The 27,619-nt window shown below is 45.9% G+C and overlaps 1 protein-coding gene across 7 annotated transcripts; it reads left to right on the top strand.

Moving 5' to 3' along the window:
• Positions 1-204: 204 nt before the first annotated feature.
• LOC122558516 (uncharacterized) lies at positions 205-26,614 on the top strand. 7 transcript variants are annotated; one of them, XM_087995979.1, is made up of 11 exons: positions 207-567; positions 5,185-5,234; positions 9,363-9,521; positions 9,692-9,768; positions 11,359-11,407; positions 13,129-13,167; positions 16,167-16,205; positions 17,221-17,259; positions 19,586-19,624; positions 22,446-22,484; positions 24,978-26,614. In XM_087995979.1, exons 3-11 carry the CDS (start codon positions 9,383-9,385, stop codon positions 25,265-25,267), a joined length of 750 nt encoding a protein of 249 aa, XP_087852105.1. In that variant the 5' UTR covers positions 207-567; positions 5,185-5,234; positions 9,363-9,382; the 3' UTR covers positions 25,268-26,614. The 7 variants fall into 7 exon arrangements, with proteins under 7 accessions (XP_087852108.1, XP_087852109.1, XP_087852105.1 ...); XM_087995980.1 differs by having other exon boundaries at positions 13,135-13,167; XM_087995978.1 differs by having other exon boundaries at positions 208-567; positions 11,359-11,431; positions 13,135-13,167.
• The last annotated feature ends 1,005 nt before the right edge of the window (positions 26,615-27,619 follow it).

Raw genomic sequence — 27,619 nt, forward strand, 5'->3', positions numbered from 1 at the left:
TGTGGGACAGATGGGGGTGTGTGTGTGTGTGTGTGGGAGGGAGGGTGTGTGTGTGGGACAGATGGGTGTGTGTGTGTGTGTGTGGGAGGGAGGGTGTGTGTGTGGGACAGATGGGTGTGTGTGTGTGTGTGTGTGTGTGTAGGAGGGAAGGTGTGTGTGCAGGACAGATGGTGTGTGTGTGGAGCGGTTGTATGAATGTTTGAGAATGGATCTGTGTGGTTGATGAGGAAACACCAGCTGGAAGCAAAATCAGAAATATCAAATTACGTGAATCCTCTGTCACACAGAATGTGCTGATTGCATGTGTGGAATTGTTTCTGTCGTGCAAAGGGACTTCTCCAAGCCGATGCCCCGTCCGAGCGAATGTTACCTTTCAGGCCACATGCATCATGTTTGGACTTCCTTGCTTTCTTCTTAGATCTGTGATTTTGGCCTGGCCAAATGGCGCCAGTCCACAGGGCAGTACAGCTATCAGAGCAGCAAATGTGCGGGCACACTGAGTTATATACCACCTGAATGCTTCGAGAACATCAATGCCAGCCATGGTGCGAAGTTTGATGTGTACAGGTCAGTAGAAAAAAAATCATCAGCTACAATAATCAGAGGGTCGTTCTGTATTACTGAAATTTGTCTCCATACGTTCGTTCATTTTACCTTTGATTACTGAGTACCCAAAGAGTTATTTAACCTTCTTTAACATTCACAAAGCAGAAGCAGTGATTGGGTGTCTCTTGAGGGGGTGGGATTTGGGGGCAGCATGGTCATGGGAAGTTGGGCAGTATGACCATGAGGGGATGGGCAGAATGGTCACTGGGAGGGTGCCAGTGACTGCACAATTATAGACAGTGTTCCCTCTCAACTGCACACTCCGAGGTTCCACACATGCTGGTCGCTGTTAGCATGCCAATTGCAGCATTGACATCCAGTTCCAGAGGTATTGGAATACTGTGGTTTAGAAAGGAAGGTTTGAGGGAATACTGGCTGAGGGGGTAGCAGTGTGGCTGACTGACCCTCTGTCCTGTCCATGGGAAAGATTTTCAATTTGATGCCCATGTGTAAATCTGACTTTGTGGACCACGGTGGATCCTGACTGGGGGCGAGTTTCATATTAGCAGCTTTATGGCTAAACGGGCAGTTGAAAGTCTGTGGTCACATATACTTTCCAACTGTGTTCATTAGATAAAACCATACAGAGTAGGAGCAAGTGTTGAACAGACAGCTCCGGAACATCTCTGGAGGAGATCCTCAGCTGCTTTATCAATGACCTCACCTCCGTCATCAGGTCAGAAGTGGGGGCGAGGTTCACCGAAGATTGCACAGTGTTCAGCACTATTTGTGACTCCTCAGACACTGAAGCAGCTCATGAGGCAGGCAAAAGTGAGGACTGCAGATGCTGGAGATCAGAGTCTAGATCAGAGTGGTGCTGGAAAATCACAGCAGGTCAGGCAGCATCCGAGGAGCAGGAAAATCGATGTTTTGGGCAAAAGCCCTTCATCAGGAAAGGACACTGAAGCAGCCCATGTCCAAATGCAATGAGATCTGGACAATACATAGGCCTGGGATGACAAGTGGCATGTAACATTTGCGCCACACAAATGACAGGCTAAGACCATCACCAATAAGAGACACTCTAACCACTGCCTCTTAACAGTCAATTGTATTACCATTGCTGTATCAACATCCTTGGGGTAACCATTGATCAGAAACTCAACTGAACTTTGCACATAAACACAGTATCTACAAGAGCAGGTCAGGAGCTCACCTCCTGACTCCCAAAGGCCTGTCCACCATTGACAAGGCCCAAGTCAGGGGTGTGATTGAGTACTCCCTACTTACCTCAATCAGTGCAGCTCCAACAGCACGAGGAGCTTGACACAATCCAGGACAAAGCAACCTGCTTGATTGGCATCACATCCACTCCCTCCAGCAATGATGCTCAGCAGCAACCATGTCTAATATCTACAAGGAGCGCTGCAGAAATTCAGTGGGTCTCCTTAGACAAAACCTTCCAAACCCACTTCCTTCTTGAAGGACAAGGGCAGCAGAGACATGGGAACACCACCACGTGCAAGTCGAAAACAGTCACCATTCGAACTTGGAAATATATCCCTGTTCCTTCACTGTCACTGGGTCAAAATCCCGGAATTCCTTCCCTGAGGGCAATGTGGCTTTACCTACAGGACATGGACAGCAGTGGTTCAAGTAGGCACCTCACTGTCACCTTCTCAAGGGCAACTGGGGACTGGCAATAAATGCTGGCCCAGCCAGTGATGCCCTTATCACTTGAATATATAAGAAAAAGCTTGTTGAGCTCGCTTTACCGTTCTGTATAATCATGACTGATCATGGATATCAACTCCACTGCCCTACTGTTCCCTGTATCCATTGATTCTTTGCGACATCATAAAGCTATCCGCCTGTGTTATGGATTGGTGAGGAAATACCTCTCTTTGTTTTACCATAACGGATTCCTTTGATTGAAAAGGAAATGCTGCCAGTTTAATGAGTACTGACTCTTTACTTGCTGTGATCATTACAGAACCAGGCTTTCTTGAATGGAACAAAGAGATTAACATTACTCATCTAAATCCTTCTAAGTAAGATGATAAAGTATGCTCTAACTTGCATGCACTCGCTAAATTCTACACGTGGACAATTAGGGAAGGATGGATTAGTCAAAGAGTCTGTTTACATCGAGTCCAAGACTGCATTTCAGACTTGGGTGACTTGGCTCAGTTTCAGGCTGAACTTGATTGTTTTGAATTTCCAATTTAAAGACTTTGTCCGTTGAGTTTTAGTTTCCCTGCAGCCACAGCAGAGAATTGAGTTCTTCCTTAAAAGTCTCTGCCTGCTGCACGTGGAGAGGATGTCAACAGTAGAAGGCAGGGCCAGAGTTATGCAGAGAGAGAGAGAAAGGCAGGAGGGACATGAGCATTTCCTTAAGGGGTTGGCTTGTTATGAGTTTGCTCTTCTCCAGATATCAGTAATTCAAACATGTTTTCCAATTGCAACCTAATTGACTGATCAGCTCATGTATATTGAGCTATCTTAAACAAGGGTCCATGCTATTTTAACACCCAATACTTCAGTAGATGGCCCTGGGTGCCTTGATAGTGAGGCAGGCTATGTGGAGTCTTTTTCACTCTTTGTGTGGTCACAGAGATATACAGCACGGAAACAGACCCTTCAGTCCAACTTGTCCATGCCGACCAGGTATCGGCCTTCATCTTTGTGTGGGGAGTTTGCAGATTTGATGTTTTCATTCTAATGTGGTTGGAAGATGGAAATTATTATCTGCCTATTCGGTGGCTATCTTGGCTAAGAGCTCAAGATATCTCTAGTGTGTACTCTCAGTTCTTGTAGGTTTATAAAAGTTCAACTTGACGTTTTCAGCCGATGGATTAAACTGGTTATTTGACATAAGCCTGTCCTTGTAGCTTATACCTCAAATTTGTTCAGTATTGGAACATCTGTACTCTAGGGAAGGGAAAATATAAAGATTCAGAATCCTATGAGTGAAGAAATTCCTCCTTATTCAATCCTAAATGATTACTCCCTTTGTCTTGAGGTTTCCCCCAATTGTCTGGATTCCTGAGCTAATGGAAACAATCTCTCTGCCCTTTGTTTCTTCCCAACCTCTGGATCCAACTGAGTAATATTTTGCCTTAGCAGCCGAGATAATGATTAGTACTTTATTTTGACCTATTTTGCACTCTTCTTCCCACGCGCAGCAGTGTTGTGAAAGATTTGCTAATGCCTGATAGCGATCTGCCACACTTTGGTTGCCACATTTAGTCTGAAGAATAAAAGTCAGTCACTTCCTGTTGGCAATCTGAGTGAAAACTTCACCTCAAAGCGTCGCCTCCCTTTGGCATCTTTCTGCGTGATTAATCTTTAAGAAACCTCCAGATACATAGTAAATTGATCATAAAAGGACACATCAAACAATGCAATGTGATTTGGAATATTATGCTTCGGTTTGTTTGAAAATAACACATTCTCCATTTTATTGAGTGGATTACCATGGGGTGTCTGTACATTTTTTTTTGAAAAGCCTTTAAATCAAGCCTTTCACTGGGATCATAATGGAATGTGCACAATAGATACTCGTACAGTAAGTAATAAATTAAGTACTAACATTACTGACAGCACATCCTAAGATCAATGAGCAGGCAGTTGTTTCTGATACTGAAAGTTTTAGGATACTGACTTTTCCTTTCACTTTCTGAGCTGTAGTTTTGTTTCCTGGCTGATTATACAACAAACAATCTGACTGGACATTGCTAGTCTACCTTTTGGTCATAACTAAGATCAATCATTATCTTCAGATACTTTAATATTTGTGGTTTGAAGTGTCTAGCCGAAGATTATTTTAACTAAATCATTGTGACAAGACTTGCTGCTTGGTCTATGCATGTGCCCGTTTGTCACCTTGGCTTGTGACAGAGTTGGATCTCAGTGAGGCTGCTATTGAAAATCCTTCTTGTGATCACTGAATATTAGAAAGCGTTGGGGAGGTGGACTCTTGAACAGAACCCCAAGCACACTGCCTCCTGGTGGGCGGGGTGGGTGTACCCTGAACCTAAAGAGCTTCTTTCCCATTTGCTGCATCCACCTTAAAGGTTTGTGAAGGTTTGTAACTCAGGTTGAGGTTCAGGGTGTAGGTTTGCTCGCTGAGCTGTAGGTTTGATATCCAGACGTTTCATTACCTGGCTAGGTAACATCATCAGTGGCGACCTCCAAGTGAAGCAAAGCTGTTGTCTCCTGCTTTCTATTTATATCTTTCTCCTGGATGGGGTTCCTGGGGTTTGTGGTGATGTCATCTCCTGTTTGTTTTCTGAGGGGTTGATAGATGGTATCTAGATCTATGTGTTTGTTTATGGCATTGTGGTTGGAGTGTCAGGCCTCTAGGAATTCTCTTGCATGTCTTTGCTTAGCCTGTCCCAGCATAGATGTGTTGTCCCAGTCGAATTGGTGGTTTTCTTCCTCCGTGTGTACCTTGAAGGTAGCACCTTTTCCCCTTTACCAACCTGACCATTTTGCCTTTGGCATGCGTTTGGTCTCTGGTTCCCCACAGGGCATTGTAACAGTGTCTAGGTGGTTGATTGCTTAGACTTTAATGTTGTAAAAGCTTAATGTTATATTAAATAACTTTATGGCTATTCTTTATTCATGATCTTGTAGCTATGGAATTGTCATCTGGGTGATAATAACTCGCCAAGAGCCTTACGAAAGTAAGTTCAACTGTGTATGTGTTTCAATTCTTTCTCATCTGTAGCATGAAGACATTGTCAGTCTTACTCTAAGTGAGCGATGGTCCTGTGTTTATTAAAATGACAGAGAATAGAAAGTAGAACATACAGCGCAGTATAGGCTCTTCGGCCCTTGATGTTGTGCTGACCTGTGGAACCAATCTGAAGCTTATTTATCCCACACTATTCCATTACCATCCATATATTTATCCAATGACCATTTAAATGCCCTTAAAGTTGGCGAGTCTACTACTGTTGGAGGCAGGGTGTTCCACATCCCTACTACTCTTGGAGTAAAGAAACTATCTCTGACATCTGTCCTATATCTATCACCCCTCAATTTAAAGCTATGTCCCCTCTTGCTAGCCTTCACCATCCAAGGAAAAAGGCTCTCAATCCTCTGCAATCCTGGCTCCTCTTCATTCTCTCTTTAGGTCTTTGCTGGCTAACCTGTAACTCTCAAGTACCCTAAATGAGTCTTCACATCTCATCCTAACATAAGCCGCCTTCTTCCTTTTGACAAGAGATTCAACTTGCTTAGTAAACCACGGTTCCCTTGCTCGTCCACTGGCCCTGTCTGATAGGTACATACTGATCAAGGACATGCAGGAGCTGTTTCTTGAATAAGCTCCACATTTCAATTGTGCCCATCCTCTGCAGTTTCCTTTCCTATCCTATGCATTCTAAATCTTGCCTAATCACATCATAATTGCCTTTCTCCAGTTATATCTCTTTCCCTGCGGTATATACCTATCTCTGCCTATTGCTATTGTGAACGTAACTGAATTGTGGTCATTATCGCCAAAGTGCTCACCTACCTCCAAATCTAACACCTGGCCAGGTTCATTCCCCAGTACCAAATCCAATGTGGCCTCGCCCCTTGTTGGTCTGTCTACATACTGTATCAGGAAACCATCCTGGACACATTGGACAAAAATACTTGAACTATAGTATTTCCAGTCAATATTTGGAAAGTTAAAGTCCCCCATAACAACCACCCTGCTACTCTCACTCCTATCCAGAATTGTCTTTGCTTTCCCTTCCTGTACATCTCTGGAACTATTCAGGGGCCTGTAGGAAATTCCCAACAGCGTGACCTCTCCTTTCCTGTTTCTAACCTCAGACCATACTACCTTAGTAGACGAATCCTGAAACATCCTTTCTGCCACTAAAATACTGTCCTTGATTATCAATGACTTACCTCCCCCTCTTTTACCATCTTCTCTGATCTTACTGAAACATCTAAATCCCAGAAACTGCAGAAACCAATCCTGTCCCTGAAATGGCCACAACATCAAAGTCCCAGGTACCAACCCATGCTGCACGTTCACCCACCTTATTCCGGATGCTCCTGGTGTCGAAGTTGACACACTTCAAACCTGCTTGGTGGTGCGCTCTTGCGACCTTGGAACCATATTTCTGACCTCACTATTCTGAACCTCCTGGACACTGGAAGTACAATTTAGGTTCCCAGCTCCCTGCTGTATGGTTTAAACCCTCCAAGAGAGCATTAGCAAATTTCCCCCCCCCCAGTATATTGGTAGCCCTCTGGTTCAGGTGAAGACTGTCCTGTTTGTACAGGTCCCACCTACCTCAGAATGAGCCCCAGTTATTCAAAACCCTCCCTCCTGCACCATCCCTGTAGCCACGTGTTCAACTCCTCTTTCTCCCTATTCCATGCCTCGCCAGCACGTGGCACGGACAACAAACCAGGGGTAACAACTCTGTTTGTTCTAGCTCCAGGCTTCCACCCTGGCTCCCTGAATTTCTGCCTTAAATCTCCATCTCTCTTCCTACCTATGTCGTTGATGCCTATGTGGACCACGACTTGGGGCTGCTACCCTCCCCCTCAAGGATCCTGAACACATGATCTGAGACATCATGAACCCTGGCACCTGGGACGCGACACACCAACCGTGAGTCTCTCTCGTTCCCACAGAACCTCCTATCTGTCCCCTAACTATGGAACCCCCAATGACTAATGCTGTGCTCATCTCCCTCCTTCCCTTCTGAGCAACAGGGACAGAGTCTGTGCCAGAGACCTGGACCCCATGGCTTACCCCTGGTAAGTCGTCCACCCCAACAGTATCCAAAACGGTATACTTGTTATTGAGGGGAACAGCCCAGGGATCCCTGCACTGCCTGCTGGTTCCCTTTCCGTCCCCTGACGATAACCCATCTACCCTCTTCCTCTACCTGAGGTGTGACCATCTCCTTGTCACTCCTCTCAATAACCTCCTCTGCCTCCTGAATGACCCAAAGTTAATCCAGCTCCAGTTCCCTATCGCGGTCTTCAGGGAGTTGGAGTTGGGTGCACTTCCTGCAGCTGCAGTCAGCAGGGACACTAGTGGTGACCCTTACCTGCCACATTCTGCAGGAGGAACATTCAACTGCCCTCACCTTCATTCCCACTATTGTAAATTCCCAAATTAGCCTACTGAAATCTAAAAGAGATGGAAAAAAAAGACGAGTCGCCTTACCAATCTGGCACACGGAACCTTTGTTTTTGGTTAGAGGCGGAGGATGGGTGGGAGACACTACCCGAGTAGTGTTTCAGGTAAAGCAACTACCCAAGTATATAATGTCACTTACTCAGCAGTCCCGTGTCCACTCCTGCTCAGTGTGCACCCCACCTATTCACGAGATAAGTTTTTAAAGCAGTCACTTATTACCCAGCAGCCTCTCTCCTCACTGCTCCTGAAAAATGTTGTATTTTAGTTTGTTACATTTTTCTCATTACACACCTGCAGTGGATCCTGTTTCAGATACTTTCCACACTCCAATAATCCTGTTGGTTTTGCATGTAGAGCATATACACAGCTCTTCTCCATCTGATCCATGGATCTATCTGTAAAGCATTGTATCTAATCCTTTGACTGATGATTAATGGGCTCTTCGCTCTGGGCTGGGCTGTATGTGGTGGTGAGGCATCCGGATGCCATCAGTCCAATACTGAGAGTGTGTCCCATGTGCACCAATTGGGGAACAGGATTTGAAAGCACAGTTTGCACTTACCACCACACACCCCTTGCCAATGGCTGTAGGAAGGTCGCACAGATGCAAGAAATGAGCCACATGTGACTGTGTGGCACAGTGGGTGCATTGTGCACATTGACCTTGGACTGAATAAAGTGATAACCAGCATTATTCAGTCTTAGAGATGTACAGCACCGAAACAGACCCTTTCATCCAACTCGTTCATGCTGACCAGATGTCCTAAATCAATCTAGTCTCATTTGGCCCATCTCACTCTCCACCCTTCCTATTCATAGACCTATCCAGATGCCTTTTAAATGTTGTAATTGTACCAGCCTCTGCCCCATCCTCTGGCAGCTCATTCCGTACACGCACCACCCTCTTTGTGGAACAAGTTGCCCCTTAGCTCCCTTTCAAATCTTTTCCCTCTCACCTTAAACCTATGCCCTCTAGTTTTGAACTTCCCTACCCTGGGGAGAAAAGACCTTGCTATTCATCTTATCCAGGCCCCTCATGATTTTATAAACCTCTATAAAGTCATCCCTCAGCCTCCAACGCTCCAGGGAAAACAGCCCCAACCTATCCAGCCTCTCCTTATAACTCAAACCCTCCAGTCTCGGTAACATCGTCGTAAATCTTTTTTTCTCCCTTTCCAGTTTTAATAACATCCTTCCTATAGCAGTGTAACCAGAATTATATGGAGTATTCCAGATGTGACCTCACCAATGTCTCGTACAGCTGTAACACGACGTCCAACTCCAATACTCGAGACGGATTTACATTTCAGATAAACCTCCTCTTGAAGTCCCTGTTCCCTGTGACAGTCTGTAGTGTTCCTTATCTACGTCACAGTATTGACACTGAGATCAGGCCGAGCATTGGGAGCACTGCTGTCATGGGAAGTGGATGCTGTTCTCCACAATAATCAGAAGCTGAGGGTCACTCATTGGGAAGCAAATTGATCAACATTTTAAAATTCTAGTGTGAACATTTTGTTGGCTGGCAGATATAATTTGTGCGTATTTCTACTTGTAACAAGAGCCTTTCTGGTGTCCTGTTTATTGTCACACAAACACTGCCGTCTGGTTTTTCAGCCATTGCTACCTAATCTGTACTATCTGTCCCCTTTCTCAGATGCTGTAAATTCTCAGCAAATGCAACTCTGTGTGAAAAAGGGTGACAGGCCGGACTGTGAGGCGATTCCCAAAGATCTACCAGAACCAGCTGAAGAACTTGTTTCCCTGATGAAGAGGTGTTGGCATTCAAATCCCGATGAACGGCCACCCTTTTTAAGTATGTCGTCATGGTCGCTGTCATTCTGAAACATTACTGAGATGTTGTAGTGAGGCAAGGATTACACTGAGGCTTGTTAAAAAGCAGTGTTTGCTGCTCACCCCTTCCAACTTCACCATCCGTGTCTGGATGTGCAGACTTACAGGAGCTGATTTATCTCTTTGTTACAGAGTGCATTCAGGATTTGAAGCTACACCAGCCAAATGAGCAGGACGTTCGAAATGCAATCCAGGTCCTGGCAGAAAAGGTATTGGCCTTGGCTACTCTTCCAAACTGGTGTTTTGTTCCTCGTTGAAGTGATACATTGTTCAATTTGTTTATTTCCCTTGCTCTTCTCTTCAGACGACATCCCCCTCTTCCTGCAGAAAGGCCTGTTCCTTCGGCACTAGGGATCCTTCTCTATTTCTCTGAAGTACCAGTCCTTGCAAACCAGGGCTGTGAATGGCACTGCGCCATTCTTCCATGGTGGGCAAGGAACTCAGTCCCAATTCTGACCTCAGTAAGGAATCCTTAGTGCCCAAAGCGCAGTCGGCAGAGAGAAAGAGTGGGAATTGTGGCTTGGTTTACCCTCCCTAGCTCTGCAATTATTGATCATGCTGCCATTGCTGATGTTACTCTTAGCATGCAGAACAGGGCAAATGATATTTCAATGACAACGTCTTGTGGGAGTCTTCGTTCAGCCTTTCATGTTGCTGTGTTAGTGCCCACTCTGTCACAGCCTTAAGAAGCTGCACTTTATCTGAGAGAGAGAGAAATATAACAGCAGCAGGAGAATAAGTGAGTCTGGAAGCACTGTGTTGTGAGAGGACTCCTTAGCCCCAGTCTAAGATTAGTAATACAGCATTCTTTGGTCATTAGGATGAACATTTCCAAAACACCCCTCACTCCCTGCAGCACTGCACTGGTTAAATATCAGAATTGCCTTGTCATAGCACTGATCCTCCTATTCAGTGAAGCAGCTGAGTATCTTCCAACAGGAGTTTTGCTCACTATACATAGAATCATATGTGTGTATAGTTTTGAACTTTCCTACCTTGGGGAAAAAGGACCTTGCTATTCACCTTATCTGTGCACCCCACCCCATTATTTTATAAACCTGTATAAATTCATCCCTCAGCCTCCAACGCCGATGAAGAGCTTATGCTCGAAATGTCGATTCTCCTGCTCCTCGGATGCTGCCTGAACGGCTGTGCTTTTCCAGCGCCACACTCTTCAACATTTGAGTCTATCCCAGCCAGACCTATACCCCCCCACCCTCTCCCTGTAACCCTGCATTTCCCATGGCTAACCCACCTCGTCTGCACATCCCTGAACACTATGGGGCAATTTAGTGTGGCCCATCCACCTAACCCGCATACCTTTGGACTGTGGGAGGAAACCTGAGCACCCCGGGGGAAAACCCACCCAGACATGGGGAGAAAGTGTGGACTCCACACAGACAATCACTTAAGGGGGTGACCGAACATGTGGATTGGAGTTAACAGAAAGCATCCTCAGTGAAAGAGAAAATTGAAAACAAAAATTAAACTAGGACAGAATTGTGCTTGCACCAAGTCATTTAAAAATTGGTTAGGTGATGTGAAATGGAGGTTGATGAAGCCTGTGGATTGTAGGGATGGGGGTGGGGGCAGGAGGTGGTGAATCAGAAGGAGAACCCAGAAAGAAGTCTGTGTATTGGTCCAGGCCGAGGTCAGGAGGAGGTTGGAGAAGGGGAGGGGGGTGGGCAAGGGCCGGTTGACATTTTTCAGCATCTGACAGTGATGAAAGGTGGAAGCAGCTGGCTGTGGGTCTTTGGTTACTTTTCCCTGACCGTTTTCCTGTTCCTGTTCCTGTACAGAAGTCGCAGTCTGCGTGCAGAGGTTCTGATTCGCCAACGGCAGGATATGGTGAAAACAACAACTTCTTCTGTGGTAATGTTCATCAGGAGCTCCTTTCCCAGATTCACACCCCTGTCCCAATTAAGGAACAAGCTTCTTGTCCCATCAAGGGGCCCGCTGTGGCTCAACAGACACCAATATATCCATCATGGTTTACATCTGTTTCAGTGGGACTCTGCTGAAGGATGGAGTACCAGTTGCCCCACACCCCGCTGTCCCAGACTGGCGCTCACACAGCTCTCAAACATCTGCCTTGTGCTTCCATTAGTTGTACTGTCCTGAGGGCCTGCCCAGTGCAGGAAGTGCCATAACTAAGACCCAATAAAATCCAGGTGGAGCGTGAGATGCCACCGCCAAGACGAAATAAAGCCCTGCCCAGTGCAAAGGTATCAGAGCTGAGAGTAGATTCCCTTTGTGAAGATGTCACAGTTAAGAGTAGCCTGCCTACTGTGAAGGTGTGGCAGCTTAGACTGTCAGTGGCGCAGACAATTTGTGGGTGTTTGCTACCAGACGTTAAATGCGCAGCAATACCCAGGCCACTTATTTTGGAATTGACCATAAATACTGAGCAGATAAATACATCGAGGATAATTAAATGTCAGCCTCATCCAGATGGGTTCGGCCGGAATTTCAAAGCTTGACTTTAAGGCCGTTATTACAAAAGAATCCATGAACCTCCCGAAGGTTACAATCCAAGTCCAAAGGAAATATTCCTGGGGGCTGGAGCTCGGAACTGAAACCAGGATAGACCAGAAAGACTCAGTAGATGTGGCAGCATCTTCAGGGCAATGACCTTTGGTCCAAACTGCAGTTTAACTAGTTTTTCTCTTTCTGTATCTGATGACATATGAGACGGGCAATGCACTGGCTGACCATATAGTTAGTTACTCCTGGGACAGTCGGCCAACCTTCCTGACTCGATAGCTTACCGTGTGGCACTCTGTTGACTCGGATGCCAGTGGCTGTACTGCGAGGTTTTACAGGATGGGATTCACTATCTTCAGCCAATTGTGAATGGACTTTGGCTGTTGAATCCCGCAGTAGGCCTTGAACTGAAAAGCTCAGATATTCACTTCACCACAAGGCCTCCCTATTTAGTTATTTAATGTTAGTTTCATTTGTAACAAGGAGAGTGAGGTCAGGAATCCTACAACTGTTGCCTCAGTGCTGGGCGTTTTATACATAGCTCTGTTTATGACTCTACCTGGCCAGTATCAGATTAGATATGACACTTGAACGAGCCCTGGAGTTAACTGTTCAATCCTTTCCTATCCAGTGCCCTCGCTTCAAAGTAATAACAGCCAGGTGGACTGCCTTAGACTGCTGGAGATATTTCCCACGCAGCTTTCACAGTATTAGATTGTACTCAGTGATAGTGCTTTGACTGCTAACCATTCTGGATAGTCATTTGACTGCTTACTGTAAATGGTGTGAATAAATGTGAGTACTTGTGGAAAAACAGTCACATGCTAAACCCTGGGACTTTCAAAACCTCTCATTTGCACATACCTTGAAGGGACTAAACCTCATTTTATCTGAGTTGATCATGTGCTGCAGTTCCACAGAGTGACCACCAGGTAGCAATAGAGGCTCATGATTATATGGAACCGGTGTTGTGAGGACTGATTTGATCTGTGTCTTAAGGAATTCTCACACTCAGGACTACAGAGATCCTTCTGTTCAGTGATAGTATTTTGTGCAGATTGCTAACTGTTCTTGATTTTGTCTAGAATCAGTGGAGGAACAGGACGGGGACATCAACTTTGTCGGTGAGTCAGTGCTTGTCTCCCTCAATATCTGTGAAGTTGTGAACGCTTTTCACCATTACCAGTGAGTACACCAACTTCCAACACAACACTGCAGTTCCACTCAGTCAGCACTGGGTAGCGCTAGAGGCTCAGAAACAGAAAATGGGAGCAGGAGGAGGCCATTTGGCCCATTGTTCAATCCTTTCCTATCTAGTGCCCTCGCTTCAAAATATGGACTGTCTTAGACTGTAGGAGATATTTCCCACACAGCCTCAGTCCACAGCTTTCACAGTATTAGATTGTACACAGCAATGCGCCTTCCCTCAATAGAACATAGAACGTAGAAAAGTATAGCACAGAACAGGCCCTTTGGCCCACGATGTTGTGCCGAGGGTTAATCCTAATGTAAAATAAAATAACTCAACCTACTCATCCCTCAACTCACTGCTATCCATGTGCATGTTCAGCAGTCGCTTAAATTCCCTAATGACTCTGTTTCCACCACCACCGTTGGAAACGCATTCCATGTGTTCACAACTCTCTGTGTAAAGAACCTACCTCTGACGTCCCCTCTATACCTTTCTCCTAATATCTTAAAACTAAGACCCCTCGTACCAATCAATCCTGCCCTGGGGAAAAGTCTCTGGCTATTGATTCTATCTATTCCTCTCATTACCTTGTCTACCTCGATCAGGTCACCTCTCTTCCTCTTTCTGTCCAGAAAGAAAAGTCTGAGCTTATTCAACTTCTCTTCATAAGGCAAGCCCTCCAGTCCAGGCAACATCCAGGTAAACCTTCTTTGCACCCTCTTCAAAGCTTCCGTATCTTTCCTATAGTAGGGCGACCAGAACTGGACACAATATCCCAAGTGTGGTCGCACCAGGGACTTGTAGAGCTGTAGCAAAACCCCTCGCGGCTCTTAAACTCGATCCCCCCGTTAATGAAAGCCAAAACACCATATGCTTTCTTAACAATCCTATCCACTTGTGTGGCAACTTTGAGGGATCTATGTACTTGCACACCCAGATCCCTCTGTTCCTCCACACTGCCTAGAAACCTGTATTTAATCCTATATTCAGCATTCGAGTTCGACCTTCCAAAATGCATCACTTCACATTTATCCAGGCTGAACTCCATCTGCCATTTCTCAGCCCAGCTCTACATCCTGTCTATGTCGTGCTGCAGCCTGCAATAGCCCTCGATACTATCAACAGCACCTCCAACCTTTCTGTCATCTGCAAATTTACTAACCCACCCCTCAACCTCCTCATCCAAACCATTTATAAAAACTGCAAAGAGCAGAGGCCCAAGAACAGTCTTGCGGGACCCCACTCAACACTGACCTCCAGGCAGAATACTTTCCATCTACAAGCACTCTCTGCCTTCTGTCAGCCAGCCAACTCTGAATCCAGATAGCCAAATCTCCCTGTATCCCATACTTCCTGACTTTACGAATGAGCCTACCATGGGGAACCTTATCGAATGCCTTGCTGAAGTCAATATACACCACATCCACTGCTCGACCCGTCTTGTCACCTCCTCAAAGAAGTCAATAAGATTTGTGAGGCTTGACCTGCCCCTCACAAAGCCATGTTGACTGCCTTTAATCATGCTATGCTTTGCCAAATAGTCATAAATCCTATCCTTCAGAATTCTTTCCAAAACCTTGCTGACCACAGACGTAAGACTGACTGGTCTGTAATTGCCAGGGATTTCGCTATTGCCCTTCTTGAAAAGAGGAACAACATTCACCTCCCTCCAGTCCTCTGGTATGACTCCCGTGGAGAGTGAGCAGGTAAAGATCTTTGCCAGCGGCTTAGCAACCTCCTTTCTCGCTTCCCGGAGCAGCCTAGGGTAAATCTGGTCTGGCCCTGGGGACTTATCAATCTTAATGTTTTCCAAAATTTCCAGCACATCTATTTCATCAATCTTGATCTGGTCAAGACCGTATCTCAGCTCCTCAAAGTTCTCATTCACAACAAGGTCCATTTCCTTACTGAAAACTGAAGCAAAAAACTCATTTAGGGCTTCCCCTATCTACTCAGACTCCACGGACAAGTTCCCTACGCTATCCCTGATCAGTTCTACCTTCTCCCTGATCATTCTCTTATTCCTCACGTACAAGTAAAATGTCTTTGGGTTCTTCCTAATCCTATTTGCCAAGTCTTTTTTGTGCCCCCTTCTGCTTCTCCTCAGTCCGTTTCTGAGCTCCTTTCTAGTAAGCCTGTAATCCTCTAAAGCTGTGCTAGATCCTTGCTTCCTCTGCCTTACATAAGCTGCCTTCTTCCTTTTGAGAGAAGGTCCTCTGTTCTCATCATCCAAGGTTCCTTAATCTTACCCCTTCTTACCTGTCTGAGAGGAACAAATTCATGTATCACTTGCAACAACTGCACCTCAAACAGTCTCCACATGTCTGTTGTGCCCATTCTGTGGAACAACTGTTCCCAATCTGTACTTCCCAACTCCTGTCTGATAGTGTCATAATTTCCTTTTCCCCAATTAAATAACTTCCCTCAGTAACTGCTCCTTTCCCTCTCCAAAGCTATGATAAATGTTAGACAGTTGTGATCACTGTCACCAAAGTGTTGTCCCACCATGAGATCTGATACCTGTACTGGCTCATTGCCGAGCACCAAATCCAAAATGGCCTCTCCCCTCATCGGTAGTGCTTTGACTGCTAACAGTTCTGGATAGCCATTTGACTGCTCACTGTATATAGTGTGAATAAATGTGAGTACTTTTGGAAAAACAATTACATGCTAAACCCTGGGACTTTCAAAACCTCTCATTTGCACATACCTTGAAGGGACTAATCCTCATTTTATCTGATTTGATCATGTGCTGCAGTTCCACAGAGTGACCACCAGGTAGCAATAGAGGCTCATGATTATATGGAACCGGTGTTGTGAGGACTGATTTGATCTGTGTCTTAAGGAATTCTCACACTCAGGACTACAGAGATCCTTCTGTTCAGTGATAGTATTTTGTGCAGATTGCTAACTGTTCTTGATTTTGTCTAGAACCGGTAGAGGAACAGGACGGGCCCATCAACTTTGTCAGTGAGTCAGTGCTTGTCTCCCTCAATATCTGTGAAGTTGTGAATGCTTTTCACCATTACCAGTGAATACACCAACTTCCAACACAACACTGCAGTTCCACTCGGTCAGCACTGGGTAGCGCTAGAGGCTCAGAAACAGAAAATGGGAGCAGGAGGAGGCCATTTGGCCCATTCAGTTTGCTCCATCTTTCAATATGATCATGGCTGACCATCCAATTCAATACCCTGTTCCTGCTTTCCCCTTCTTCTCCTTTTATCCCTTTAGCCCCAATATCTAATTCCTCTTCGAAATCATGCAATATTTTGGCCTTGAATTCCACCGGCCCACCGCTCTCTGGGTGAAGACATTTCTCGTCATCTCGGTGAATCCGATCCTAACCACTTCACCCTCTCCTCCTGCACCAGTCCCACCATCCCGACAATCTGGTAACCCTTAGGTCCACTCCCTCGAGAGAGAGAACATCCTACCTCAGATAAGGAGACCAAACCTGCACAATCAATAACCCCAATGTGTCTTCAACAGGAGCCTGTACAATGGCAGCAAAACCACCCCTGCTCCTCTACTTGAATTCTCTCATTCCAAAGGCCACTGTACCATTTATCGTTTTTACTACCTGTTGCACCTCTGTGCTTATCTTCAGTGACTGGTGTTTGAGTTACACATTCCCCTCTCACAGTTTGGTGCCATTCAGATTATCTGCTTTTCTGTTTGCCAACCAAAGAGGATAACCTCACATTTATCCATCTGACATGCATTTTCCCACTTATCTAACTTACACAAATCACACTGCAACATCTCTGTATCCTCTTCACAGCTCACCCTCCCACCCAGCTTTGTCTTACCTCATTTTAGATTGTACAAAACCACCAAAAACTGTGCTGTCAGAACTAATCTGATCTGTTTTTTGTTTTAAAAGTGTCCTCCCACTCAGGAACACAGACATCCTTCTGTACAAAGATGACTTGTTGTTTTGTACTATTTCGTGCTGATTCTAAATGTTCTCTGTTTTGTTTAGAACCAATTCAGGAACAGAATGGGCCCGTCAAAGTTGATGGTGAGTCAGTGCTTCACTTTCTGTCTAAACAGAGAGTGACTCTTGAGTGCCTCTGAAACTACATTTCCCTAAGTTTCCCCTCACCCTGAACTGGAGACTTTTCAAACTCCCATCTGTGCAGCTTAAGCTGATCCTCACTGGTAGCAGAGAAGTTGCTCTTGGTTTCTCGTCACAATTTCTGACCTGCGTTCACTGTATGTGTAAGTTTGTGTGCACGTGTGTGTGCGCGTGTGTCTGAGTACCTGCATGCGTCTGTGTGTGTGTGTGTATCTGCATGTGTCTGTGTGTGTGCGCCTGCGTGTGTGTGTGTGTGTGTACCTGCATGTATCTGTGTGTGTCCCTGCATGTGTGTGTGTCCCTGCATGTGTATGCATGTGTGCGCGCATGCGTCCACATACCTACATGTATGTGCGCGTGTGTGTACCTGCATGTGTACGTGTGTGCGCGCATGTTTCTGCATACCTGTTTCTGCATATATGTATATATGTGTGTACCTGCATGTGTACACATGTGTGCGTGCATGTGTCTGTGTACCTGCATGTGTATGTGTGTGTATGTATAATGTGTGCACCTGTGTGTGCGCATGTGTCTGCGTACCTGCATGTGTATGTGTGTGTGTATAATGTGTGCACATATATGTACACTAGTGGATACTTCAGCAAGATGATGCCCCTAGGTAGGAACCTTGCTACACTGCAGTACACAGTGTGGGCAATATGGTTAAAACCCAGGAAGTCAGATTTGCACTGTTTGGTTGGTGGTGACTAGAAAAGCCTTGCCTGTGATGCCCACCATGTTCAAATAGCCTGTCATCATCTACTATCCCCTCCACTGGCAACCCTGCCTTGAGGTGTGAATGGGAAAATAAGTGACTAAGTTTAAGGTGGCTTTACAAACAGGGTCTGACCAGAGAGTTGTTTAATTCCTTCCTTTACACTGTGTGACGTGAGCATCTCACTCTCAGAGTGATGTGAAGAGTTTAGAAAGGGTGCAGGAAGGATTGACAAGAATTATTAAAGGAACAGCAGATTTCAGTCACATGAAGAGACTGGAGAAGCTGGCCTTGGAGGTGAGAAAGTTAGATTAGATTAGATTAGATTTCTTACAGTGTGGGAACAGGCCCTTCGGCCCAACCAGTCCATGCTGATCCTCCGAAGAGTAACCCACCCAGGACCATTTCCCTCCTAACACTAACACTGTGGGCACTTTAGCATGGCCAATTCACCTGACCTGCACATCTTCGGATTGTGGGAGGAAACCGGAGCACCCAGAGGAAACCCACGCAGATACGGGGAGAATATGCTCGAGAGGCAATTTGATGGAAGTCACGAGGGGTTGGACGGAGTAAATGGAAAGAAACTGTTTCCAACAATGAGAGGATTGAGAAGCAGGAAATAAATAGTAAGATAATTGAGAAATGACACAACAAGGAAGCGATGGGTAATGAGGGTCAGGATCAGAAATGCACAAGGTGGGAGTGTACAATAGGCAGATTCCATCATGATCCTCAGAAGGGACTGGGAGAATTGCCTGAAGATAGGAATTTTGCTGGGGTATCAGGCAGGGGTGTTGGACTGGCCTGAGTACTTCCCACAGAGTGGGTTAATAATGCCACTAAACATCAAGGACCAAGGGTTCTGGGCGGCACGGTGGCACAGTGGTTAGCACTGCTGCCTCACAGCGCCAGAGACCCGGGTTCAATTCCCGCCTCAGGTGACTGTCTGTGTGGAGTTTGCACATTCTCCTCGTGTCTGCGTGAGTTTCCTCCGGGTGCTCCGGTTTCCTCCCACAGTCCAAAGATGTGCAAGTCAGGTGAATTGGCCATGCTAATTTGCCCATAGTGTTAGGTAAGGGGTAAATGTAGGGGTATGGGTGGGTTGCACTTCGGCGGGTTGGTGTGGACTTGTTGGGCCGAAGGGCCTGTTTTCACACTGTAATGTAATCTAATCTAATGGTTTGATTCAGATGGTTATTGTCTGGCACTTGTGTGTCACACGCGTTCCTTGCTACTTGTCTGTCCAGGTCTTGCTGCCTTATGGACATGGACTGTTTCAATATCTGCAAAGTTGTGAATGGTGCAGGTGAATGTCCAATTACTAGTGAATATGTCAACTTCTAACATTACTCTGCAGTTCCACTGGGTCACCACCTGGTAGCAGTAGGGACTCATGATTTTGGCTTGTACAGGTTCAGATATTGTCGGAAGTGATTTGATCGGTGTCTTAAAGTGTCCTCATGCTCAGGAATACAGAGATCCTGCTGTTCTAAGATAAATTCTTGTTACAATATTTAGTTCTGTTTGCTAACTGTTGCCTATTTTGTTTAGGAAGAGTTAAGGAACAGCATGGGCCCATCAGAGCTGTTGGTGAGTCAACGCTTGTCTCTCTTTTGAGTCTCATTGGAGTGTTCCCAATAGTTTAGCAGCTCATTGGCCAGTTACTGCCCAATGGAAGGTGGGTACAGAAGGCTATGGAAGCCTACAGCTTAGGCTTGCAGTTAGTCTCCCCACAATACCAACAGAACTGGGAGCAGGGAGAGATGGACCCGAAAGCAGCTGGGGTTTCTGATCATTGTTCAATGATGCTGCTGGACTATGAGCATCAAATGAGGGCAGGATCAGTCACACATGAGGTGCCTTTAAGTTAAAAACCTTCAACAGTTTTGGTTGCTGTGGTACTGAGCATGGACTGGATATGAATCCACTTGCTAAAGTTATCGACCAAAACATATACTGTTTCTCTTCCCTTTCAAACATATCAAAACACCAGATGCCAGTCTTCAGCTAATTCAGTTCACTCCACGTGATATCAAGAAATGGTTGGAGATACTGGATACTGCAATGGCTCTGGGCCCTGACAACATTCCAACAATAGTATTGAAGACTTGTGCTCCAGAACTTGCCGCTCCCCTAGCCAAGCTGTTCACAGTTACAACAACCTGGCAATGTGGAAAATTGCCCAGGTATGTCCTGCACATAAAAGGCAGGACCAATCCAACCCAGCCAATTACTGCCCCATCAGTCTACTCTCGACCATCAGGAAAGTAATGGAAGGTGTCCATCAACAGTGCTATCTAGCAGCACCTGCTCAGTAATATCCTGCTCAGTGACGCCCAGTTTAGGTTCCACCAGGCCACTCAGCTCCTGACCTCAGTACAGCATTGGTCCAAAATGGAAAGAAGAACTGAATTCCAATGGTGAGGTGAGAGTGACAGCCCTTGACATCAAGGCTGCTTTCAACCGAGTGCAGCCCTAGCAAAACTGGAGTCAGTGGGCTTCAGGGGATAAACTCTACACTGGTCGGAGTCATACCAGGCACAAAGGAAGATGTTTGTGGTTGTTGGAGGTCAGTCATCTCAGCTCCAGGACATCTCTACAGGAGTTCCTCAGAGTAGTGTCCTCGGCCCAACCATGTTCAGCTGCTTCATCAGGTCAGAAGTGGGGGTGTTTGCCAATGATTGCTCAATGTTCAGCACCATTCATGACTCCTCAGACACTGAAGCAGGCCAGTTCAAATGCAACAAGATCTGCACAATAGCAAGGCTTGGACTGTCAAATGGCAACTAACATTTATGCCACACAATTGGCAGGCGATGAACATCTTCAATAAGAGACAATCTAATCACCACCCTTTAACATTCAATGGTGTTACCATCATGGAGTCCCGCACTGTCAATCAACATCCTGGGGGGTTACCACTAACTAGCAACTCAACTGGACTCACCGCACAAACACAGTGGCTACAAGAGCAGGTCAGTGGCTGGGAATACTGCGACGAGTAACTCACCTCCTGACTCCGCAAAGTCTGTCCACCATCTGCAAGGCACAAACCAGGAGTGTGATCGAATATTCCCCACTTACCTGGATGGGCGCAGCCCCAACAACACTCAAGAAGCTTGACACCATCCAGGACAAGGCAGCCCACCTGATGTGGCATCACATCCACAAGGGTCCACTCCCTCCGCCACAATGCACCGTCTACAAGATGCACTGAAGAAATTCACTAAAGCTCCTCAGACAGCATCTTCCGAACCCACGACCACTTCCATCAGAAGGACAAGGGCAACAGAGACATGGGAACACCACCATCTTCGAATTACCCTCCAAGTTGCTCATCATCCTGACTTGGAAACATCTCACTGTTCCTTCACTGTCACTGGGTCAAAATCCTGGAATTCCCTCCCTAATGGCATTTTGGGTCCACAGCAAGTGGACTGCAGCAGTTCAAGAAGGCAGCATCACCACCTTCTCGAGGGGAGCTAGGGACAGGAGTGTTCCCTCACAGCACCAGGAACTGGGGTTCGATTCCAGCCTCGGGCGACTCTCTGTGTGGCGTTTGCACATTCTCCCCGTGTCTGCGTGGGTTTCCTCCGGGTGCTCCAGTTTCCTCCCACAGTCCAAAGATGTGCAGGTTAAGTGAATTGGCCAAGCTAGATTGCCCATAGTGTTCAGGGATGTGTAGGTTAGGTGCATTAGTCGGGAAATATAGAGAAATAGGGTAGGTGAATAGGTCTGGGTGGATTGCTCCTCGGAGAGTCGGTGTAGACTTATCGGGCTGAAGGACCTCTCTCCACACTGTCGGGATTCTAAGAATGGTAGGTGTTGGCATCTCATTGCCACCCTGCACCAGTACAGCCTGTTACACTGCCTTTGGGACTGTGGAGCTTGACGTGCAGTGCATTTGTCTGAAATCTGGTTGATTTCAGGCCATTGGATTATGGGATTTCCTGCCTTTGCTATCCTGGTGCATGCTGGGTACACATGTCAAGAAATTACCCTCTCCCCAAACCTCCCCCATCTCAGAGTTCTACCTGTTTATGTCAAAGGTCCAGGAAATCAGAGGCCAGGGTCATTGGGATTTTCTTTGACAAGTCTCCCGCTGAGCGGGCGAAATGGGGCAAGTGATGATTTGAAGCAATTCTTTGGTATCAGGCAGTTACATGTCAGAGCCTGGCCAGCTGTTACTTGAGCGTAGAGCAGTGCTGCCTTCCTGAGCCCAACAGCCAGCAGACCTCCTGCTGTTGACAGTGAATGAGCTGAGAGACAGAGGGGGTAATGATCCTGAACAATCTCTCTGTTGTTAACAGCAAGGTCGCTCACCACGTGCCCTAGTAAGGATCAGGAATTGAGGCTGTTAAACAAAATAGCGATTTTTACATTTTTTAAAGTTTTTTTTCTCTCTTTGTAGAACCAAGGCAGGACACCAGCCAAGAGGAAACTGTAAAGCGTGAGTAATTTTGTTATACCATCTGACTGGTTAAAAATCACACAACACCAGGTTATAATCCAACAGGTTTGTGTGGAAGCACTAGCCTGCAGAGTGCTGCTCCTTCATCAGGTGGTTGTGGGCATTATGATCCTGTTCACAGAATTTATAGCCAAAGGAGTCCAGTGTCATGGAGATGTGACACAGTAAACAATCTTAGATTAAAACTTTCATTTTTTAGAATGGGATATGCTGGTTTCTGTTCTTTGATATGTAAATCCCAGAACTTCTTTTAAATTACATTCTCAAGATAGCTCGGCTTGTTAAACAATAGGGGTGAGGTCTGTCTGTGTCCCAATGCTATGTCAGACTGACAAAACCTCTGTATAAGTTTTACAGAGTTTTACATGGATTCATGCAGCAAAATAAAATTTAATGTAATTCTGCAAAAACAAATTCACTCCATAAGCTTATATGTAGGAGCGACAGGCTGAGTTTGCGGGTGTGTGTATTGTGAATGCCTTGGAGGATGGTCACCTGTAGGTCCGAAGCCGCTGCAGGCAAGGATGCCCTGAGGCAAGATACATTGGCAAGACTGAGCAGACGCTATGACAATGGATGAATGGACACCGCACAACAATCACCACACAGGAATGTTCCCTTCCAGTCAGGACATTTGGCCTTGGACCTTCAGGTGACCTTCCTCCAAGTTGGACTTCGGGACAGGCAACAATGCAAAGTGGTCAAGCAGAGGCTGAGAGCCAGGTTCGGTACCCATGGGGATGGCCTCAACTGGGATCTTGGGTTTATGTCACACTACAGGTGACCTCACTACACTATACACTCACATGCACAGAAAGACAGACACACACACCCCTAAAACTCTCACACCCATGCAGACCCTCCCTCATACACAAGCTGTCTCTCATATGAACACACATACACCCCCCTGCACTTACACCGACACACGCACCCTCTCACACACCCCATCACACTCTCACACACACACACACGCACACTCTCTCACACACACACACATTCTCTCTCTCTCTCACACACACACACGCACACTCTCACACACACACACATTCTCTCTCTCTCACACACATTCTCTCTCTCTCTCTCTCACACACACACACACACACACACACACACACACACACACACACACACACACACACACACACATATAACCAAGCTTAGACACACTTGGTTAGGGGTCTATTGAGAGTTGTATTTATTAAAATTACACTGCTGGCTACATCTCGTTGGAACCTTGTTGACTGTAAAGTAGTTTTGGGCATCCTGAGGTTGTGAAAGGTGCCACGTAAATGCAAAGAGTGAATACTACCTTCATGTAGCAAAGCGCACCACATTTTACTGTGACCCTGCGCTGGAAGAAAGCTCATTCACGTCCCTTCTCTGAGTGGAGCCCCCCTCTCTCACCATCTTCTGCCATGTTGACTCAGAGGCTCTGGGCTGTCTCGAGCCCACTGACTGGGTGACACATGGATCAGCGAGGTGCTTCCTTCAGATACACAACGCAGCTTGGCACGGCTCTTTGCAGTCCCGTGACCTTAGAGCAGAGAATGCTCAAGAGTCTCACTGCCTGCATTGTTCCTTCAGCTTTGCAGGGGTCACTCAGTCGGCTGGACAGCTGGTTTGTGATTCAGCGTGATACCACCAGCGTGGGTTCAATTCCCTCTCCAGGACTGAGGTTGTCATGAAGGACTCTCCTTTTTAAGCTCTCCCCTCTCACCTGATGCATGGTGATGCTCAGGTTAAACCACCACCAGTTGTTTCTCTCTAATGAGAGAACAGCCCCTTGGTCTGGTAGGACTTTAGTGACTTTTTGCAATATCCATGACGACATTTAGGGCTATTACCTTGTTTTGTTTAGGGTAACTCAATAACTTTAGCTTAGCAAAGCCCAGAGATTGGAAGCTTTTGAGTAGTTTTTAGAGAAGAGATGACTGTGGCCAAGGATTTGAGAACAGCTAACTTTACAGGGATAAAGTTATTTTTGTAGGGAGTTACTTTGTGCAAATTCCAGACTGGGAGTATTTGGTTCGAAACCAGCAGACTATTAAATGATTAAGACATCTTAAGCTTTCAGTTTTGTGAGTATCCTTGTAAGGTGATTAAAAGAATAACTTTGAACTTCAGAGTTTACTGGACAAAATTGGGAAGAATTAGTTGAGTTGAACAAAAAGAATAGAAATTGTCAAGTTATGGTGCTGAGGAATAGATGAGATGTCATTTCATTTTGTAATTAAGTTATTTTAAACTGATCTATATTTTGATAGCTTTGTTTTATTTTGCCATTTTTTTCTTTCATGGAATTAAATCTGTTTACGTCTCAGTGAATGACCACCACATTAAAATATAAAAACACATGATCTCGCAAACGAGATCTCAATTGTCCAGGGTTACCAATATTTAGGATCATAGCAAAGTTTATTTGTTGGATTCTTTCTGTCCTGTTTTAGATTTCATCTCTCTCCTTGCTTGCAGGCCCTTTCTCCATTCCCAATTCAGATGAATGTATAATATTAGCCATCTCGGTCAACAAAGACTGGAAAATGATTGGCAGAAAGTTGGGGTTGACCGACAATGATATCTGTATCATTGATGCTGACTATGCTATGGAAGGCTTGAAGGAGAAAGCTTACCAGATGTTTCAGAAGTGGATACAGAAGCAGGGGAAACATGCCACTCGACAAGCATTATTCAAGAATCTTAAGATGATGGAGAGGTCCGATGTGGCGATGCACTTGTTGGATGATACTGTGACAGGGTCTTAGACTTGCTGTCTGCCCCTCATTTCTGATGAGCTTGTAGAAGACATTTTTAACTCCTTTGTATTTTTGTTTCACATCAAATGGATGTTGAGTCTTGTGTTATAAATTGTGTTACAGCCAAGAGAAGCTTGGAGGGAAATTCCACATAACTTCCAATAAGACATGTGAATGAGGTAAGAAAAAGATGCCATGCTTGCTTGGCCTTAATGGAAGTTTTGTGGAATTTTCCTCCAACCTTCTCTTGGCTGTAAACAGTTTCAAGGAATTGTAATGTTTCAGCTGGCAATAGTCTCTCCTCAGGGAATGTGTTGACCTAGGCCTTGGTACTGCCCCCTGCAACTAGATCCTCAGCTTCCTGACCCACACACCGCAATCGGTGAAGATAGGTAACTGCTCCTCCTCCACAATAACCCTCAACACTAGGGCCCCCCAAGGATGCATTCTCAACCCCCTATTGTACTCCCTGTAAACCCACGACTGTTTTGCCAAATTCCGAACGAACACCTCTGTAGGTTTGCTGATGACATCACCATGGTAGGGCATCCAACAACAATGAGTCAGAATACAGAAGGGAGATAGAGGCCTTGGTGACATGGTGTAATGAGAACAACCTCTCTCCATGTCGGCAAAACTAAAGAACTGACTTCAGAAAGAACAGAGGGGAACATCCCCCCCCCCCCAATTTTCTCAACAGAACTGAGGTTGAGAGGGTAAAGAGCATTAGGTTCCTTAGAGTAACCGACAATCTGTCCTGGACTTCCCACTTGGATGCGATGGTCAAGAAGGCCATCAAGTGGCTTAGGAAATTCGGCATGTCCATAAGGATCCTCACCAGCTTTTACAGATGAGACCGTACTGTCTGGGTGCATAACGGCCTGGTACAGCAACTGCTCTGCACAGGACCATAAGAAACTACAGAAGGTTGTATGCACAGCCCAGACCACCACAGAAGCCAGCCTTCCACCCATGGACTCCATTTACATGGTTTGCTGCCATGGAAAGGCAAAGACCCCTCCCACCCCGGTATTGATCTCCAACAACTTCTTCCATCAGGCAGAAGGTACAGAAGCTTGAACACCACACCAACAAGTTCAGGAGCAGCTTCTTCCCTGCTGTTATTATGCTGCTGAATGGACTCTTTAACTTCAAATAATGTTGATCTTGCTAACTGTGATCTTGCTTTGTGCACCTCCAGTGTAGTGTAACCTGAATGCCTCACTTTATCTAATCACCCTATGATGTGTGTGCCCTTGCTTGCTATGATCTGCCTGTACTGCTCGCAAACAAAGCCTTTCACTGTACTTAGGCACACGTGACAAATAAATCAGACACATCAAGGCTGGGACTGCAGAGCATTGTTAGAGATGCTGTCTTTTGGGTGAGATGTCAAATTGGGGCTCTTATCAGTCCTTTCCAATAACAGAAAATATTCCATGGCGTTATTGGGAAAAGGGCAGTGTTGACCCAGTATTGTCGTCAGTATTCCTCCCTCCCTTGATTGGGAGTGGGTCCTTTGTAGATCGATGGCCAGCTTCCACGAGTCAGTACTTCAGAAGGAATCAGTTGGCTGTGAAGCATTTTGGCATGTTCAGTACATAGTGAGGCTCTCGAGAAATGCAAGCCCTTCCTTTTTAGACAGGCGTGCATCGTTTGCTGTATTATATTCACGTCCCCATTTTAAAGTTCTGTTGAGGCACTGAAGGCAGTTGGCCAAGTTTGAGCAGATATTGGCTCCAGCAAGAAACTCAGGACTGGGTGTATTGTGAGGTGCCTTGTTATTCCCTTGTGTAGAATCATGCCTGTGGTCAGGACGCTATCCCGTGATGGTGCAGGTCTCTGAGTGTTCACTGCACTGACACTTTCCTGAGAGTTCCTGGTTGACCTGCTCAGATCAGCCCTTACTCAGAGCCATGCTGTTTTAGTTAGGGAGCAGGTTAACCTTTGCTGCCAAGCGTGGCCATACAGGAGATTGAACATTGGCAGAAGAGATAGGGTTAACACTTCTGAGACCAAAGACTGTAAGAAACAGGATGAGGAGTAGGCTATTCATTCCCTCTAGTTGAGAGTGTGGTGCTGGGAAAGCGCAGCAGGTCAGGCAGCATCCGAGGAGCAGGAAAATTGACATTTCAGGCCGGAGTTCTTCATCGGAAATCAACCTCCACATCCTGGTCCTCACCTTCCACCCCATCAACCTCCGCATAAGATCCACACAGCTGTCCATTCCTTCAAGCCTATTCCACAATTTTCAATAGGATTGTGGATGATGTGACATTCCTCTTTTCCGCTTTCCTGTCCTTTCCACGTAACCCTTTACTGATCAATAATCTATTAATCTCAGCCTTAAACATGCACAAA

Source organism: Chiloscyllium plagiosum, unplaced genomic scaffold, assembly GCF_037043375.1.
Source record: "Chiloscyllium plagiosum isolate Xiang-an unplaced genomic scaffold, Cpla_swu_hap1 HiC_scaffold_17, whole genome shotgun sequence".
In the NCBI taxonomy this organism is placed as follows: Eukaryota; Metazoa; Chordata; class Chondrichthyes; order Orectolobiformes; family Hemiscylliidae; genus Chiloscyllium; species Chiloscyllium plagiosum.